The 20,414-nt window shown below is 32.5% G+C and overlaps 3 protein-coding genes across 3 annotated transcripts; 1 reads left to right on the top strand and 2 right to left on the bottom strand.

Annotated features, from left to right (window-relative positions):
* Positions 1 to 3,527: 3,527 nt before the first annotated feature.
* LOC106114601 (zinc finger protein 761-like) lies at positions 3,528 to 4,948 on the bottom strand. The gene has a single exon (XM_013307867.1). It carries the CDS (start codon positions 4,725 to 4,727, stop codon positions 4,185 to 4,187), a length of 543 nt encoding a protein of 180 aa, XP_013163321.1. The 5' UTR covers positions 4,728 to 4,948; the 3' UTR covers positions 3,528 to 4,184.
* A 1,582-nt stretch (positions 4,949 to 6,530) lies between these two features.
* Positions 6,531 to 9,044, top strand: LOC106114634 (juvenile hormone esterase). Its single transcript, XM_013307912.1, has 3 exons — positions 6,531 to 6,698; positions 7,171 to 8,453; positions 8,877 to 9,044. Exons 1-3 carry the CDS (start codon positions 6,531 to 6,533, stop codon positions 9,034 to 9,036), a joined length of 1,611 nt encoding a protein of 536 aa, XP_013163366.1. The 3' UTR covers positions 9,037 to 9,044.
* Positions 9,045 to 10,657: 1,613 nt separating this feature from the next.
* On the bottom strand, positions 10,658 to 19,233 carry LOC106114621 (transmembrane protein 26). The gene is made up of 9 exons (XM_013307892.1): positions 19,002 to 19,233; positions 17,355 to 17,469; positions 16,859 to 17,018; positions 16,249 to 16,426; positions 14,919 to 15,078; positions 14,620 to 14,747; positions 14,395 to 14,502; positions 11,620 to 11,715; positions 10,658 to 11,049 (listed from the first exon to the last, which is right to left on the bottom strand). Exons 1-9 carry the CDS (start codon positions 19,202 to 19,204, stop codon positions 10,968 to 10,970), a joined length of 1,230 nt encoding a protein of 409 aa, XP_013163346.1. The 5' UTR covers positions 19,205 to 19,233; the 3' UTR covers positions 10,658 to 10,967.
* Positions 19,234 to 20,414: the final 1,181 nt, after the last annotated feature.

Genomic DNA, 20,414 nt, shown 5'->3' with positions numbered 1-20,414 from the left:
GAAGAAGAAGAAGAAGAAGAAGAAGAAGAAGAAGAAGAAGAAGAAGAAGAAGAAGAAGAAGAAGAAGAAGAAGAAGAAGAAGAAGAAGAAGAAGAAGAAGAAGAAGAAGAAGAAGAAGAAGAAGATCCACATACTCAAAGAAAACCAGTTTTTTTTTAAATAAGGTATGTAATTAGGTGAAAAGCAATAATTAAATTGATTATGTTGTACACTTCAATCAATTAATTACAATTTCATTCTGTTGCAGATGAATAAATGCACCTCTTCAAGGTCTACAGAATTATTAAATGAAGGAATCTGCTTCAGAATTACTGACTGCATGTCGCTGCAACATCTGTGCTACAAATTTTTGATTGTTTGAAATAATGTAATTCTAAACTAAATTTTGAAAAATAACTTTTTATATGAAGTAGTTAAACCGCAAATCTAAAAAAGAGTCACCATGTTGCAGGAAATGCTAGTAATTATATTAATGTCAATATTGATATATAGATAGATGTGTAACCTATAGATTTAGTGTTTTATATTAGTTTGATGTTAATTATATGACAATTTATAGAAATATATATGACAATTAACGAAATGGTTTTATTTTTCCTAAATTGTTTTCCCTCGACTAATACTTTCAAACGTCAAAAGGGAAATTGACAGATTGATTTTTTTAGGTTGGTAGCAACGTAGACTTGTTCATAATTTTTATTCTCCGTTTGTGTATCTAATTAGTCAAGAGTCCCGTCTCTTATTTTATGTACTCTTTGGTCACAATGCCCACCCTTGGCATTTATTTAATCTATTTAAGAAACGGAAACTTTCACTTTGCTTAATCTGTGTTTACTGTAAAACTTTTATACTCTTTGGTAATGTCATTTTGGACGAACATGAGTGACATATTTAAAGAACTGTCGAACTTTACTTGTACAATAACAAAACAATGATATAAACAAATCTCTGACGATAAAAATAACAAAGTATACAATAATGGATAACGTTAACGTAAATTATCAACCGGAGAACTACAACAGGAGTACATCGTATGTTTTAAATCATCTAGTACATACCCCAGGGGTTGATAAACAATCACCCGCGCCTAGAACACAAAATGCCCTAACTTTTAATCGCTACTGTCCTCATTGCAACTTAAACTTCGACAATCAAATCGAATATGATCACCATAACATTGAAATGCACGCGTATAAGAAGAAATTAATGTGTACTTACTGCCATTCTGTGTTTCGTCGCCAAGACCATTTGAAAAGGCACGTACAAACTTTGCATTTAAACAGGAAATATTCGAGCTGTCCCGTATGTGATAAAGATTGTAAACGACAAGATCTTATGTTAGAACATATAAAAATGTATCACACATCCAATACAGATGTATTTAGGTGTAGAAATTGTGAATTCCGTTGTAATACATTGGCCGATTTAGAGAAACACGAATCAACGCATGCATCGACAGAAAGACATATATGTCCACATTGTAACGCAACATTTAAAAGGAGAGATCATATGGTAAGGCATGTTAAATCACAACATTTAAACCAATCAATTGTCTGTCCTATCTGTCCACAAGTTTATAAACGGAGAGATCATGTTGTAAGACATGTAAGAGAGAAACACAAAATGGGCTATTTAAATGGAAAGTTAGTGAAATCAGCTGATGTAATAACCTAAGTTTTATAATATAGTTCAATCCGGATAATTGACAAACCTCTGTAAACGAAAAACATGGTCCAAACTCCATGAATGATCTCCAAAAGTAAGATACTTGTATTTGAGAAACCTATAGAAGTTTCTCCTATAGAAGTTCTTGGGATTCTTACTTATCCAGTTTTAAGTGTAAATTGTTTATAGTTATATTTGTAAAGATTTTTTATATTTAATATTAATTGTAAAAGTTAAAATATAATCAGTTTTAGAAAAATATATTGTTTTTTATTACACCAATGAGTCTAAAACATTTCAAACAGTTCAAGACCTTCATGTCCATCCATTATAGATTTTTATCAACTATAAGAGGTTTTTAAGGGTTCCATACCTCAAAACTAAAAACTGGAATCCTTATAGAATCACTTTGTTGTCCATCTGTCATATAATTTCCAATTGGACCTTGAGTCTATAAGAACAAAATCTTATTGGTCCAATTAAGTCTATGCATTAGTAAGCCGATTGGTCCAATTAAAAAGAAATCTCAACTAGAGAAAATCATGTAATTTTTTTTATCTGAGAAAATTCAAGGTTAATAATACAATATGTTCATTCTTCTATTTTATTGTCCGAGGTCGTTTTCTTACTCTAAATAAAAACTATATATTTACAATTAAATATACTACAACCAAACCATTTTAAGTGACAAAAAATACAAATTTTTACAAATCTATATGCTAGCTGTCGCCCGCGACTCCGTCCGCACGGAATTAAAAAAAAAATTGTGTTCTTCCAGACTATGTTCTACATCTATGTCAAATTCCATCAAAATCCATTGACTTCCGGAGATACCTTCAAACAAACATCCATGCATCTAAACATTCGCATTTATATTAGTAAAACTAGCCCTGGGTTAGTTCTGTCTGTAAATATGTGAAAACTAAAAGGTCATTGGTATTGGCATTACATCAAGATCCATGCAGCCGTTCTGTTGATACCTTCTAACATACATCTAAACATTCGCATTTATATTAGTAAGATTCAACTTTTCCAACCATATTTAAAGTCTTAAAATTATATGAGAGGTAGATAAAGGAAGAGTAATTAAAATATTATTAATAAAAATAGTATAATGCAGATAAATGTCTAAACATTTTTTATACTGAAAAAAAACAATGAAAATTTTATTTTCTATGATATTGTTGAAACCATGGATGTCAATAAGATTATCTAATTGATTTTGGAGGGAATTATATATTTTAAATGAACACACTGAAAATTACCCTAATAAAAGACCTTCGGAGGCATTTTTCCATCTAACTTCTGTGCTCCGGGTGTTTTCATATATCTACAATTAAAAAATTGAGCAAAAACTAATGTATTAACAATTACAAAGTTAACTGCTGTACTCAGAGTTAGGTCTCTGTGAGTGTCCTAAGTTTAGATTTAGTATAAATCTTTACTAAACAGTTTAGGTGACCAATGTGTAAATATACAGCTAACAAATTAGTAATTAAGTTGTAACAATCTTTAATTTCGACTACATACAGTCAGCTGCATAAATATTTGAACATTTAAAAAAATTATAGTCAACCATGGAGCTTACAAGTCTCAGAGTCTGTGATTTTCTCTCTTAGAGAGCTATCTGACCTGAGTTTCTTGCTTATGGATCATCCATCTTGAACAACTCTCACTTACAGATTCAAATGTCTAATGACTTTAGTCTCACAGATATGAATGCACATATTAGAGAGTGTTCTGGCTCTGGCGTTAAGCACTTGAATTGTAATCTACAGATCCTAGGTTCAAATCCCGCCATGTAATGTGTTTTACATTTACATATGTACATTTATCATATGTTGTTACGATGAAGAAAAACATCGTGATGCTGCACATATCTGAGAAAGTCAAAGATATGTGAAGTCAACCCGCACTCAACCAGCATTCACTATCACCTAGTCACTGACTTGTGTTAGGCTCCGAGACTCTCAGTGGGGACTTATAGCTGATGATGTATGCACATATAAATAGTTAGAAGCATATGGACAAAATTTGTATAAACATTTTATAAACAGATATCAAATACAAATTTCTAAAAACATTTTATTTATGCAGCTGACTGTACCTAATTATTTATATTTTAAGGAGTATTATTTAGTTTAATACAAAATAGAAATAGTTAACTGAAATGTATGGTAACAAATGAGTTTTCATTGCAAAAACACATGTTTCAAAACATATCTGCTTTTTTAGAGTTTGAAAAAAGAAATGCTAAAATTCAAATAAGTATGGAAGAGTATATACAGTAACAATTTCATAGAGTAGGGTTTTCCAGATGACAGGATGCATGGAAAGGGAAAATATTATCTTTCTGTGCATCCCCTCCTCAGTCTGTGTTAGTCTTGGGCGGTTGTTTTGCTATTTCAGCAATTTCAGGTGGTTGCTTGTTTGTCACCTTAGGATATAAAAAAAGGTTGATGAGAATGTTTTTGTTAGTGTTTTAGCAATGAAAACTCAATAACATAAAATTACATTAATCATAATCTCTTATGTATCCTACTTAAGTGAGTTTGTAAAGATTTCTTAGCTTTAAACTTTAATGTACAATGTTCACATTCATATGTCGCATTTTTAAACGTATGCTTATTTTTAACATGTTTTAAAAGTAAATCTTTATTCGTAAACTTCTTCTGACACTTAACACATGAATTTTCATTCATAATTTGCTTCAATTTCATATGACGACGTAAACAATAACGAGATTTGAATGTTATAGCACAAGATTCACATTTCGATTTACTTTTTATTTGATGACGCTTCCTGTAGTGTAAATCTAACATATTCTTCTTTGTGAAGATAATTTGACACTCATTACACTCGTAAGTAGCTTCTTTCTGTTGGGCTTGATGATTTGATGTCATGTGACGGAAGAAATGACTGTTTTGTGTGAATTTAACACGACAATATTGACACGTGTAAATAAAGTTACTCTCGTCTTTAACTTCAGTGCCTTCCTCCTTTTTACGAAAAGCTTGTCTTGTTATACGAATCCTTGGACCACTTTTTGGCTTTTTATTCATAACTATGCTGTAGTTTTTCTATTTGAAATTACACGTAAGCACAGGGAGTCTATGTACGTTGTCTGAGTTTCACTCGATAAATATTGGTTTTATATCATAAATAGTATATTGTTATGATAATTATTGTCATATTTTAGCAAGAAAAATGTGTAAATAAACAATATTATTGATTTAAAACAACTCGATAAATCGAGAAATTTGACAAACGTCAAAAATGCTTGTGTTTGAGAATGAAATGTCAAACTTTTTAACTTTTCTTTGTACCGTTACGGTTACGACCAGTTACAACGCTTGAAATATTAAGCATACAATTTTCGATTGTTTAATTAAAAGTTAAAATTTTTAATTTATAGGTTAAATACCAACAACATTATTATACTTTTTTTTAATATTAAAAACAAAAAACATGTAAAAATAGAAACGACAATGTATTGACGACGTTCATGTTCTATACACTTTTTTAATGAACAACCATTATTCACATTACTTTGGTAACATTTTTCCTCAATATTTTTAACTGAATCATTGAATTCAATAAAAATTACTTTAGCGGGGATTTAAATAAATACGAGTCAATAATACAAAATAAAAAAATCATATTTGCGTTATTTATTTCTTACCGAAACCTTGTTGACGTATGTTTTTTTAATCCTTGATAAGTTAATGAAACAGAAATATACAAACCTAGAACAACAGCTCATAACATATTTACAAAATGAAATCTGATAAAAGTTATATTGCTGTAAGGTCACGTACATTTTGCAATAAAAATAAGATGGTAAATTGTAACTTAAACACGTATCATGATAAAACAATAAAAGATAAAGAAATTATTGCGTAATTATGACATATCACTTTGAACTTTCACAAACAAGTTGTGTACAAAATTAAAAGATTTCTTTTGTACATTTTATTTATCATACTAATATTATAAATGCGAATGTTTAGATGGATGGATATTTGTTGGAAGGTATCACCAGAACGGCTGAACAGATTTCTATGAAATTTGGCATACATATAGAACTATTAAGATTTTCTTTGATTCCGCGCGGATGGAATCGCGGGCAACTGCTAGTAAATTATAAAGAACATAACTTACCACTTTCGTCCTAAATTTCCCAGTTTCCAATTCCAAAGCGCCTCTTCACAACACAATTGTAGCTAATAATGAAACGACGGTAGATTTGGCATTGTTTTTTTTAAATCTGGCGGTTATGGTTTTCAAACATACCTACCACTGACCTCTATAAATGGGCTGGCGATACGACGTAGTTATTTGTGCGTATTTGATTTTCGCCATTTTGGCGCTGATGGTTGCGGTTTTTAGCGGTGGTGTGAATTCGCACTAATAATTTATATAGAATTTACTGTCACTTAACATCAACAGGCGCGTTTAAATCGTAACGTTGTAAAAGCAGTCACTTCCAAGCTAACTTCTATCCATTTATAGATAAATGCTACCTACATTTTATGGGTAAGGAAACGGATTTTGTTTGAAAATTGTTATTATTTTTTTTGACATCGATAACACAACTTTTGTCAGTTGGAATTGACACATAATATAATTTGTACACAAAACACAATCGGACATAATCACGATATGACAAAAAATGATTAAAAATTTCACAATTATTGCCGCCATTTCGATATTTGAAATAACTCTATCAATATTTATCTAGATTTATACGTAACAATTATGATTAGAAATTTAAATTATCTTTTAAAATAAAGTATTGCCAGATTTTTTAAGTATATAAATGATAATTACGCGATATTAATCGCAGTGTAAAAATAACCAAAGGGATGGTAACACTAAGATATTGTGTTATTTTTGCGATATTGTCTCTGGTTTCCACAGAAGATACTCTTCAAGTGGAAACGAAGCAAGGGACTGTGGAAGGAAGCTTATCAAGCAATGGATTGTTTTACGAATTCCTTGGTATCAGATATGCAGTTCCTGTTAAATTTAGGGTAAGTTGTTTATGATAAACTAGCTGTCGCCCGCGATTCCTCCCACGCGCAATAAAAAAAAGAACATAATTTGTAGCCTATGTTGTCTATCAGACTATGTTCTATATGTATTCCAAATTTCATCGAGATCCGTTCAACCATTCTGGAGAAATCTTCAAACAAACATCCATCCATCTAAATATTCGCATTTATAATACTAGTAAGAAGAAAGATTAACTGTCTCGACCAGTTCAATACCTCGACCATGGAGACAACCGTTAATTTGAATTTATACATTTCGTCTTATCATTTGTGCCAACTCTAATCCTTTTTACCTTGGTATAATTTCCTAAGAAAAAGATGGCGAGGAGTTGTGTAGTGTGCGTTATTTCAAACTTTAATATATCACTGTTCGACATTCAAATCTGTTCAGTCGGTCTGGACTTAGGTATGATTTTGTTTGATCTTTTATTCAAGTAACCCTTCATTCCAGGCTCCTGAAGACCCTCCAACCTTCTCAGGAGTATACAAAGCTGATAATAGAGAAGTACTTTGTCCACAATTTCCTGCACCAGACCCATTAGCATCACCAAGTGATAACGAAGACTGCTTAGTATTAAACATATATTTACCATCACAATTACAAAATACTAGCCTTCCTGTTATGGTGTTCCTCCACGGTGGAGGATTCGGTGTTGGTTCAGGGTCTTCTATGTTCTACGGCCCACAATATCTAATCAGTCATGGCGTTGTGGTTGTTACTGTGAATTATAGATTAAATATTTATGGCTTCCTTAATCTGGGTATCAAGGAAGCACCAGGGAATGCTGGATTGAAGGATATCAGAGCAGCTTTAAGATGGATCAAAGATAACATATCCAATTTCTTTGGTGATCCAAATAATGTTACAGTTTTTGGTGAAGGCAGTGGTGGTTTGGCAGCTATTTATTTGACAATGTCTGAATCAACTAAAGGTCTTTTCCATCGTGTTATATCAGAAAGTGGTACACCGTTTGCACCACAATCATTTGATGTTAACCCTTTGAATACCGCGATAAAAATCGCGAAGACTTTAGGAGTTAACACAAAAGACCCTTATGATTTATATGAATTGTATTCAGAAGCAGAAGTTTCTAGAGTTGAAGAGTCTATTGGGAAACAGATGAACCCTCAATCAGTCTTCTTACCAACATTAGAAGAGGTATTTGATGATGAAGAGCCATTCTTACATGATTATCCATTTAATATCCTTATTTCTGGTATTATAAACCCAGTTCCAATGATAATAGGTTTAAATACAGTTGAAGGGTTAACAAGCACATTGGATTATAACACGATTAGCAGTCAAATGGATAGAATAAAGAACGAAGATTATTCAGCGTTAGATCAAAGAAGTCTGAAAGTACCTAAAGAAGACAGTTCTGAACTTCGTGATATATTAAAAGAGACTTATTTTGTCAACACCACGACTGATGAAGCAGTTCTTGGTGGCATTATTAATTTGAATACTGATTTCTCTTATGTCGGACCAATGTCACTTTTTACTAACTTATATACTAATAGTACTGGGTTGCCAGTTTACACATATATCTTTAATTATTTGGGCAACAGAAATTTAGGAAGAATTCTAACAAATAGTAGCTTAGAAGCGACAGCAAATAGAGATGATTTGTTTTATATTTTTGAATTAGAACGATTGCCATTACCTATGGATGAAGAGGATGCCAGAATGATCACATTTATGACAATGATGTGGACTAATTTTGCTAAATTTGGGTAAGTTACTTTACTTATCTTAAAAATGTTAGAGCCCGCTTTAATATCTTCACAGGAATTGGCCTCGCCGGGTGCAATACCATGACCACACAGAAGACAGGCGTCAAGTGGAAGCAATTCTAACTACAATCTGATGAATATTCGTCCCGGAGGCCTAATTTCAGTTTATTTTTCCATCCCATTCTCATATAAGGAAAGGATGAGAAGTGGAAGTGCATTTTCCGGATGAGGGAATGCATGGGAAGGGAAAATATTCTCTTTACGTGAATCTACTGCGTCGATTAAATATAGGCAACGCATATGCAAATGCGCATGTCGATGGGCATCCGGCTCACTCACTCACGTTTAACTGCTTTTTATATTCGTTCCAAAGAGGTACGATTTTTTTTGAGTATACCTGGCAGCTAATTGTTTTTTTTTCAGAACACCCACTCCAGAGACAAACAACGGCGAGTGGGTACCTTACCCCCACCACTTGGCTATTGACTTAGAACCTCAGTACGTCTCCGAACTTACACCGGAGCGGGCGTATTTCTGGCGAAGCATTTATTATAAATACGGTATTGAGATACCTACGGATTAGGGGATGAAGTGTTTTATTAAATATTATTGTTAATTTATTTTATTTAAATATGAATAAATCGGTATTATGTAGTCAGAGAAATTTTATTTAAAACTAACTGTCGCCCGCGTCTACCCGTGGATATATAAAAAAACTTATTATATAGATAAGTTAAAAGCAGCTCTTCAAGGCATAAATTCGAAAAAAATGAATAATAGTATCCTATATCCGTCTCCTGGCTCTAAGCTACCTCCTCAACAATTTTCAGTCATATCGGTAAAGCCGTTCTTGAGTTATAAATAGTGTAACTAACACGACTTTCTTTTTTAGATAACCTTACTGTAATTAAAAAAAAGTCAAATTAAAAAGATACATACCTTAATTATTTTCAAAATAAAACGTATTTTTTACTGAAAAAATAATATTTCGACATTTCTATAAAAGTTTGATGTATTTTTTATTGGAACTGAAAACACAAATGATAATATAATTCATGAACATTTTATTAAAAATCTACGAAATATTTGATAACATTAACTAAATATTTGTGCATCTCACAAATATATAGGGTGTCCCAAAAGGTTACGTACATAGGAAGGGGGATGATAGGGGTCGTCACAAGGGTCACTAGAAAAATAAAATAAAAAGTCTGCTCTGGGTATTAAAAAAAATAAACGGCATTTTTTAAAAACTTAAAAATTTTACACCTTCTGGGGCAATTTTAATTTTCTTTAAAATCTTTGTTAATTGTGTTGTTTTTTTTTTATTTCATATTGATAAAGGGTTATTGACGATAACATAATAGCTTTTTTTTAAATATAGCAATATCTGCAGGTCATCGGTTACAAAATTGCCCTCAAACATCCCCTCTGGGTAGAGGGGAATTTTTATTTAATTTTTCTGGTGACCCTTGTGACCACCCCTATCATCCACATTCCTATGTACGTAATCTTTTGGGACATCCTTTATACGTCTTACAGATAAATAAATAAATATATTTAAAACCAAACCATACTTATTATAATAAACGTGTATGTAGAAAAATTGTCTATGGTATTTAACATTTGATAGACTCCAATTTGAATTAACGAGTTTTTATTTACCGTAAAAATCGTAGTAAATATTTTTAAATTAATCATAGGTACTTAGTATATTTCTACATTTTAATTTATACATAAATTACGATACGTCGTAAGAAAGTATAAAATATTTTAACAGTACTTTGCTTACAGTTTCTACATAAGGCATTTTAAAGGCACACGATTATAACTATTTATAATATTAGCTGTCGCCCGCGAATTAGTCCGCGCGGAATTAAAAAAACATAGTTAGTAACCTATGTGTTCTTCCAGACTACCTTCTACATCTATGCCAAATTCCAGCGAGATCCATACAGCTGTTCTGAAGATACCTTCTAACAAACATCCTTCCATCTATTCATCCATCCATCTTAACATTTGCATTTATAATATTAGCAAGATAAGATAAGCAGTAAGATATATAACAGCTACAAACTGTTCAATATCTTACCTTAATTACCAAAGGCTTACTTTACTAAGGTGACGTTACAAACTTTTCAATTAAAAAAACATTTTTATAATAAATCAATATTATAAAGTTGAAAAGTTTTTTTTTTCATTTATAAGCCCATTACAAATAATACAATAGTAATATTCCTACAAATTTTCTATCACAAAGCTTAACTACTAAAAGCATAATCTATAAAAAAATCCTTTATTCATCTCCTCCCGACGATTTTCGCAAAAACGGCATTATTTCAATGGCAACACCGTAACCATAGACAAATAACCAAACTTTTCCTTCAATGTTCAAGTGGAACTGTCACTGTCACTGTCACTACTCACCTGCTTCTTCTTACTCTTTTTCTCTTTGCGTCTTTCTTCTTTTTTCTCTCTGTGCTTGTGCGGACTTTCCCGCCTTATCCGATGATGTCAAATGCCAGAATCGTCAGTTGTATGTTGAATATTGTTTAAAGATTCTTCGGAGGAATTTGCCTTTTGTTTTTTCTTTTTGCTGAGTAATATTAAAAAAACGATAACAATTATATTATCAAGGTTAATATATCCTGGAATAACGTATAAGCAAGAAACTCTGGTAAGAAAGAAATCTTTATTATAGTATTAAATTTTTCTATAAATGTCAGCCAATTGGGTTTCCAAATTTTACTAATATCATAAATGCGAATGCTTAGATCGATGTATGTTAGAAGATATGTCTAGAACACCTGAACAGATCTTGATGAAATTTGTCATACATATAGAACATAGTCTGGAAGAACACGTAGACTACTTAAGTTTTTTTTAATTTCGCGCAGACGGAGTCGCGGGCTACAGCTAGTAATATTATAAATGTGAATGTTTGGATATTTGTTAGAATATACCTCCAAAACGGCTGCATGGATCTTGATAAAATTTTTCATACATATAGAACATAGTCTGGAAGAACACATAGACTACTAATTAAGTTTTTTTTTTAATTCTGAGCGGTCGGAGTCGCTGGTGACAGCTAATAGGTTATATTGACATATTTAAAAAAAAAATCTCTAGAATTTCACAGAAGAAATTAATGAAAATTCAATCTTACCCTTTCTTCTTCTCATTATCTATCCCAACTTGATCTTTGAAGAGTTTCGTCAATTCCAATTCTTTAATTTCATCTGTATTCGTCAGAATTATTGCCCTGTAATGTTACACGATATACGATATGTTCTATATATCTATTATAATACAAGAGATGTTTCTTTGTACTATTTCTCTTTCTACTCAGCTCCTGAAGTTACTGGCGTGATGTTAAACTTATAACCTCTATTTATTGGTATTTAAAATGCAATAATAATTTTTCAAATACGATCACAAGTTCGATCTGTTTTCGAAATACTCAAATCTTACTAATATTATAAATGCGAATGTTTAGTTGTATGGATGTAATTTGACATACATATAGAATATAGTCTGGAAGAACACATAGCACGGAGTCGCCGGCAACAGCTAGTAAAATTTAAAAGTATAGAAAGGGACAGAAAATCTAAATAAATAGATAATACAACATTCTATTCTCTATTGTTATATAACCTCATACTAATATTATAAATGCGAATGTTTAGATGTTTGTTTAAAGATATCTCCACACAGAAGACAGGCGTGAAGTGGAAGCAATTCCGCGTTTCGTCTGATGAGTGTGCGTCCCGGAGGCCTAATGTACTCCTCTTTCCCTTCCCACCCTTTTTCTTATAAGGAAAGGATGGGAAGTGGAAGTGGACTTTCCGGATGAGAGGATGCATGGAAAGGGAAAATATTTTCTTTCTGTGCATTCTCTCCTCTGTCGATTAAAGGTAGACAACGCATATGCGATTGCGTATGTCTATGGGCAACGGTCGCTTCGCTATTTCAGCGATTTCAGGTGGCCGCTAGCTCGATTGCTACCTTATAATATAAAAAAAATCTCCATAACGACTGTATGGATCTCGATTAAATATGTCATACATATAGAACACAGTCTGGAAGAACACATAGACTACTTATTTTTTTATTCCGCGCGGTCGGAGTTGCGGGCGACAGCTAGTTTTCAACTGATATTGCTTATTCTATGGCTCAAGTTCGTTGGAACCATTAAATCCCCTCAATAGATATACATACGCAGGTTATACAAACAGACAGGTCATCCCGCCGATTGTGGCCCTCGACGACCGAGGCCACACCTTTTATACTAGTGATGAGACAAATTTTATCGATAAAAAATCAATATGTCTGCCCTTTGCCCATTTAATGTATTCGCAATTCAATCGCCATTTTTATTAAGTTACACTACATTAAATAGTTGTCTATATGTTCTTCCAGACTATGTTCTACATCTATGGCCAATTTCAGCGAGATCAACGCTGCCGTTCTGGAGATACGTTCTAACAAACATTTATCCAAACATTCGCATTTATAATATTAGTAAGATTTCACGACAATAAGTATTGTTTATTTTATTTATTAACTCTTAATGCTATCATAATAGATAATAAAAACATGACAATTAACTAATTTACAAAGCAAGAGCGGCCTTATCACTACAAGCGATCTCTTTCAGGCAACCCAGTGGGACAGGAGAGAATAACATAGATAGAGAGAGATAACAATAGTTGTGGAGAATGAAATTACTTTTCCTCTTTTACTTGTCCAGTATTTTTATAAACCAATTGATGCAGTGATACCAGTTTTATACATTGAAATCACAATTATATAATATACTAACTGTCGCCCGCGACTCCATCCGCGGGGGATTAAAAATAAGTGTTGGCCGATTCTCAGACCTACTCAATATGCTCACAAAATTTCATGAGAATCAGTCAAGCCGTTTCTGAGGAGTATGGAAACGAAAATTGTCACACGTGAATTTTATATATAAGACTAGCTGTCGCCCGCGACTTCGTCCGCGCGGGATTAAAAATAGGTGTGGGCCGATTCTCAGAGCTATTCAATATGCTCACAAAATTTCATGAGAATCGGTCAAACCGTTTCGAAGGAGTATGGGAACGAAAATTGTGACACGAGAATTTTATATATAAGATAAAAAAAAGTAGCGATAAATATTTTTGAATATTGTCACATCACTAGTGTAGTTTCATTTGTTACGTTCCAAGGTGACAACCCTCCACAGTCAGCTATACACAGATTTGTAAATAAAATACTCCCCCAAAACTACACGTTGCTTTTTGGTTAAAATCTGTTAAATGTCAAATAAAGACACGGAAGTTTCGCGTGTTGAGTTCCAAACAGAAAAAAATATTTAATAGACAATATTGATATGACAGTTTTGTTTTTTTTTTAATACATACGCATTCATGACTTACAGCCAGATACATATTTTGATACAATAATAAAACCTCAGTAATTTTTATTTTTGTGACAAAAAACAAATTTCCGAGAAATTAAAAAAAAACTAAGCTATAGAAAAGTCATTACGAACATAATACCAAGCAGCAGATTTACTCTTTTTGCATTTAAAAGACAAATTATTCAAGAAGGTTAGGCTATTTAATAACACGCCACGACTATATGGAGACGGGCAAAATGAAAAAAAAACAAATATTAACAAATTAGGTCATAAACATAGATTTATAATGGACAGATATAATAAATTCCAGCTTGATAACTTCACGCGTTTTTGAGAAAGAGAGTCTTGACAGACGGACCACAAAGTAATCCTATAAGAGTTCCGTTTTTCTCCTATGAGGAACCCTAAAAGGGAGCCAGAGAACCCTTTTGTTGGGATAAGATTTCCTTGATAATTTACTGTACAAAATGACATTTCGATGAAGGATGAATGAAGGATGAAGTCACGGGCGACAGCTAGTAGGTAATAAAGTCTTACCTAATTCTTCCTCCTTCAACTCTCTCTTGTCTTCTTGGATCACTGATAACGGAGACAGAAGTTTCTCCTATCTCATGTCTCTTCTTATGTTTCCTAGGCTTGCTATGTCTAGAAATTCAGAATAAGTTAAAGGTTAAAACGTCTTAAATTTATTCTATAAATCAGTACAGATTTTAATATTTTTAATTATCTGTTAAAAAAAAACAATTTAAAAATGTTACTCACGTCCGTTTTTTGTTCTGCTCTTTCCTTTCAGTTTTATGTTTCCGTCTCTTTCTGTACACGGAGCCCGTTCCCTCTTCAACTGTCTCCAAATGTAAGACGTACAGTCTATAAATTTGTAGTAAAATAACCTGTATAAAGTAATTTAAACAATTTAAAACTAATTTAGAATACAAAGAGTTAATTAAAAGAGTAAATAAAAAAAAAACAAAACATTTAAAAAAATCAGAAAAGAAATTCAATAGTCACTTTTTAGCTCCTGTCATAAAAAAATAGCAAATATTTGATCCAGAATAACTTACCAAAGTATTCTTGCAGGTGAAGAATATATTCATATAATTTATAATCTTATAATGAGCAATAATTAATAACCGAAAAGCAAGAAATGGCGCGTCTTGTAACGCGATATTCATAATAATAGCGCAAACTTCTATCGAACAACAACACGCACGGCTTGAATTCCTGCAGGAAATAAAATAAATTGTAACAATTTGATTCAATTTCACGTAAAAACATATATTTTTAACAGTGGTAGAGCCCGCTTTAACATGTTCACAGGAATTGTCCTCGCTCAGTGAAATACCACGACCACACAGAAGACACGCCTCAAGTGCGAATTAATTCCAACTACAGTCTGATGAGTGTGCGTGTCGGAGACCTAATTTAGTCCTCTTTCCCTTCCCAGCCTTTTTCTTATAAGGAAAGGATGGAAAGTGGAAGTGGACTTGAAAGGGAAGATATTATCTTTCTGTGCATCCTCTCCTCTGTCGATTAAAGGTAGGCAACGCATATGCAATTGCGTATGTCTATGGGAAACGGTCACTTCGCTATTTCAGCGAATTCATGTTCGCTCGTTTGTTACCTTATGATATAAAAAGTGATTTTATTTAAACATTTATAAGCAAGCAAAGGACAGCGCAGTGAAAAGCACGGCGTGAACGGAACAAATGTAAAGTGTAGTAACTAATTTTTTTTGTAAAAGTGATTTTTGTACATTTTTAATTAAAAAAATCCCGAAAACTTCTTTAAAAATGAAATTATGAATAAAAATATCTTAATAATAAGAAAACTTTTATACCATTACGAAGGTTATATTGTAAAATGTTATTCTTTGAAAATTTAAGAGCCATAAAAAAAGTTTAATTGTCTTATTTTTAACCTATTTTTGATACGGTACTGCATACTTTTTAATTTAAAAAAAAGAAAACCAAAATACACACAATTTAAAAAAAATATGAAAAATCAGACAACCAGGAGCAGAATTACGAAGTAACAAAAAAAAAACAAATAGACGAATTAGAAACTTCTGCTTTTTGAAGTCGGTTAAAAATTTATTTATTTACATTCCAACTTAGCTGTAGCTTGGATTTATAAAACAATAGTTAAAAATACAACCCTAACCTAACCAACCTATTCGACATCTTAAAGTCGCAAAAAAAGACTATGTTAGAAAGAAAATCCGACACTATAGGCGCAACACTAAAATGTCGACGTTTATGTCCCCTCACTACATCTGACACTTGACTTTGTAACGAAAGTGCGCTTACGTCAAAGGATTGTAACTAATAATGTCTAAATGTAATAAGTAAACGAGGTGTTCATGAAAGCAGGCGTGCTTTATATTATACGTACATGTCAGACCTATGTGCAGTGCCCCTGGTCTTCCTCGATTTAGTCGCGGTCAGGACAACGGTGAACTGGACCAGAGACCACGACCAGATGGCCAGTGTGAGCAGGACTAGGACCTTCTCGGTGGCAACTTTCTCGTCTTTGAAGGAATCGAAAAATTCAATTATATCCGCAGCTGTGCCTGTGATAAGAAATATTTATTTATAATCTGTATAAAATATTGCTGTCTCTTTTCTTTTCAAAGATACTGAAAGGGATGACAATATATGCCATTCATTATTACGTAAAACTTATAATTGCAAATGTCAAAATTTAAATGCTCAAATAAAGGCGTTCGCCATTGGCTAAGAATCACGGTTCTTTGCTGCTATTGGCTAGAAATTTTTGTCCCTTTCTCGCATAATAGTTTTGTTCAACTTACTCACTCCCTAAGTTTAATAGCGTGAAAATATATAGCCTATAGCGTGTCGTAAGTATAGAGCGTTTTATAACAAAAATAATTATTTAAAAATATGTTGTGATTGCTAAGATTAAGTGCTATACACAAGTGTATGTTTATTTTTTATTTTATTAGTATAGATATTAAAAGGCTATTATCAATTGCCTCACTTACCAATATAAACAAGTAACAATTGACTGAGCTGATCCCTTGTTAAGTCGCCTTTGGGTAGCAGCCAGCGACCCACGATCAAAGTAAGCATCAAAAACTGCTCGATTAGAGTTACCCACATATCCGTAGGGATCTTGGTAGCCCCAGGTAATGGAATACCAGTCTACAGACAAGGAAATTATAATTAAAAACTTTTTGTCAGGGGAACAGGAACAGCGTTAGGGTAGGGCCAGGTGGAGCCCGCCCAGGGCGCCAGATTAAGATATAAAGAAGCGACTGGTCTCCCCCTGAGCTATCCTATCTTTGTAAGATTTCCCTCAACACCAAAAAAGAGCCTAAAAATCTCGCCTAGGGCGCCGGAAATGCTAAAATCAGCCCTGTAGGCGAAGGAATTGTAGACATATGTCTATCTCTTTCATGTAACTAAACGTATAATAAAAGTGACCTTGAACCAGCTATCGTCTCAAAACAAGAAGTGATTTAAGAAATTGAACCTTACCTCTATAAAGGTAAGGTTAGCTTTCTTCTGCAGCCTTAAGTCTACTTTGTGGAGTTCTAGTAGCCATATCGCTGGTACTACCAGACCCAAATAGATAAAAACGGATGGACAGAACCTGTAAAATAAAACTGGTGAAAAAAAACTAATTTATTCATAAAAATAAAAAGACACCTCACTCGTCCGGCTCTGACGTCACAACGTAATTTATATACTTAAAACACACATACAGTGGCGAAGTCAGTAAATTTTGGATGTCTTGATGTTACCTCGTAACTCCAGAACTGTTGTACAGATGTAGATAAAATTTGGAACAGATATAGATTAGCCTGGACTAAGCATAAGGCATGGAATACTGTTTTTTTTTAATACCAAGAGGAGGAATTCTCGAACGATTAGTCTTTATGAGAATATTTGATATCTTAACAAAGCTTTCCAAACAAGGTGCGGCTGAGAAATGTTGACTCGGTATACCCACTAATGACATCCTGTTCCTGTTATAAAAGATGGCGCTGTCATCGCGGACAGTTTTAGCAAATTGCATAATTATACCGCGTTTAATATGTTCCAAATAAAAACTAAAAACAATGGATACGACGTATTTTACGATGAAACCTATGATTTTAATTTTTTCGAAAAAAAACTGACATAATTAGCTGTCGCCCGCAACTCTATCCACGGTATTAGGAAAAAACCTTGTTAGTAGCGAGCTCCGTTGAGCCGTTCTGGAGATACCTTATAACAAACATCCATCCATACATCCAAACTTTTGCATTTATGTTAAGAAGATGGTAATATTGTTCCATTAAGAATGGAATTTACATCTTGAACTTACTAATATTATAAATGCAAAAGTTTTGATGTTTGTTACAAGATATCTCCAGAAATACTGAGCAGATCTTACTGATATTTGTCATAGAAATAGAATATATCTGAAAGAACACAGCCTACTATTTTCTTTATTTTAAACAGACAGAATCTCTGCCAAATGCTAGTAGTATTGGGCATTGGCGAATCACATTCGTTTGACAATCAAGACTTTGTTACTTGATAATTAAATTGTCAAATACATTGACAAATCCTCGTGTTTTTATTAATCATTTAATATAACAATTATTATTACATCCGTTTGTTATTTAACGCTAAGTTCATAATCTTTCCCCTTCGCTGGTCATTCATAAAGCCCTCAAATGTCAGGCTAACGGGGTGACAATATAAAAAGGTCAAATATAGAACAAATGTATTTAAATGGTACTATCAAATAAACAAAAAAAGGCGCAAGAATGATTGTGAAAAATATAGATTCAGAAGCTGCCGCCTGAGACTCCATCCGCGTGGAATTAAAACTTAATAAGTACCCTATGTATTCTTCTAGACTATGTTCTATATGTATGCCAAATTTCATCAAAATTCGTTCAGCCGTTCCGGAGATATCTTCAAACAAACATTAATCTGTCTCTCATGAACCGAAGGGTGTAAATTTAAAAGCTCCTTGTTAATTTATAAAGAATCTTTAAAATTATACTCCTTTAATAATTTATCTATGTCGACTATTTTTTTTAAAGCACGAAGAATTGCGTCTTATTATTATTACTATCTTACTTATTATTAAAATTAATTTAAAAATATGTTTCTATATCAAAAACTTACCATTTCCATTCTTGATTATCCTTGATTGTTAAAGTAAATACGCCTTCGAAGATTAGTAATAAAATTGGAGAAGCTAAATACCAATATTCTATACTATTTTTAAAAACAGTCACTTGCCATATTGCTATTATGCCGTGACAAGCGAACACCAATCTTGTTATAACGGCTTTTATTGTAGCTAACACCTTACCTACATTCGCCATTTTGTTTTTTTCTTTTTAATTTAACGGTTTTAAATGCGACCCTGTATTTTAAATAATGTTTAAAGATTTTTGATTACGACCCTGTGCACATTTGACAGTTTTTTTTTATTTAAAAAAGGCACTGGTTTTTAGTTTGTTTTTTAAAAAAAAGTTTTTTTTTTTTGGAAAGAATAAATCAGTTTTAAAATAGGAATTATTTTTATAACACTGTTGAAATTTAATACAAAATCGACGTTATTTAAAAACATTTCTAATCATCGCAAAATCTTAACGATATTTTAAACATTTTTCAATACTGGTTGTAATTAAATTTATTTCAAATCTTTTTTTTGTCTAACAAAATGAAGTGTTGCAAAAGAAATCCCGTAACTGACTGAAAAGAAAATCGGGATATCGTCAACCCTACTACATTCCAAAATTCAAACGAAAACGTCAATGTATAAAATTAACCATACATTACTACTTTTCTTCCACCCCAAAAACATACCAAGCAAGCTAAAACAGCAATGTATTCCAAAATTTATTTAAATACGAAAATTCGCCGTTTAAGTTGCGCGCGCAAAATTTCTTATTAGCCAATCAGAGATACCTTAGAAAAAGGGCTTGGGATCACCACAAAATTACTTTTACATTCTTGTAAACAATAAATGATTCTTATTGCGACGTAATAAGGTCGATTTTCAAGTACATTTGTTTATCTAAAGGTCAATATTATTTGGTTATTGGTAGGCAATTGCTAAGGCAGGGCAACAAAATCCTCAATCACGTAAATAGACATGACTAAGTCGTCGGGTTGAATAAAGATTTAAACACAATAAATAGTATAGACAGACCAGAAAAAAGTCCTTAACTGTTTCCGATTTTATATTTATTACTAGAAAAATTAGATAATATTTACCACTGTTAAATCCTCACATACCATCGCTGCCTACTCTCCTACATCAATACTAATCATACTAATATTATAAATGCAAATGTTTAGATGGATGTCTGTTTGAAGGTATCTCCAGAACTGCTTAATCTCGATGAAATTTGAACATAGTCTGGAAGATCACATAGACTACTCATTTTGTTTTTTTTTAATATGGCGCGAACGGAGTCGCGGATGACAGCTATATAACCTAAATTAAAAAGACATAGTTTATATTGGAATGCAGTAAAATTATCTTACGAGAAAATTAAGCATGAAATAACTACGATTATAAGTTAA

This window comes from Papilio xuthus, unplaced genomic scaffold (genome assembly GCF_000836235.2).
Source record: "Papilio xuthus unplaced genomic scaffold, Pxut_1.1 DF828037.1, whole genome shotgun sequence".
NCBI classification, from domain to species: domain Eukaryota; kingdom Metazoa; phylum Arthropoda; class Insecta; order Lepidoptera; family Papilionidae; genus Papilio; species Papilio xuthus.
The sequence above is the reverse complement of the archived record's forward strand: the minus strand, read 5'-3'. Positions and strand labels throughout refer to the sequence as shown.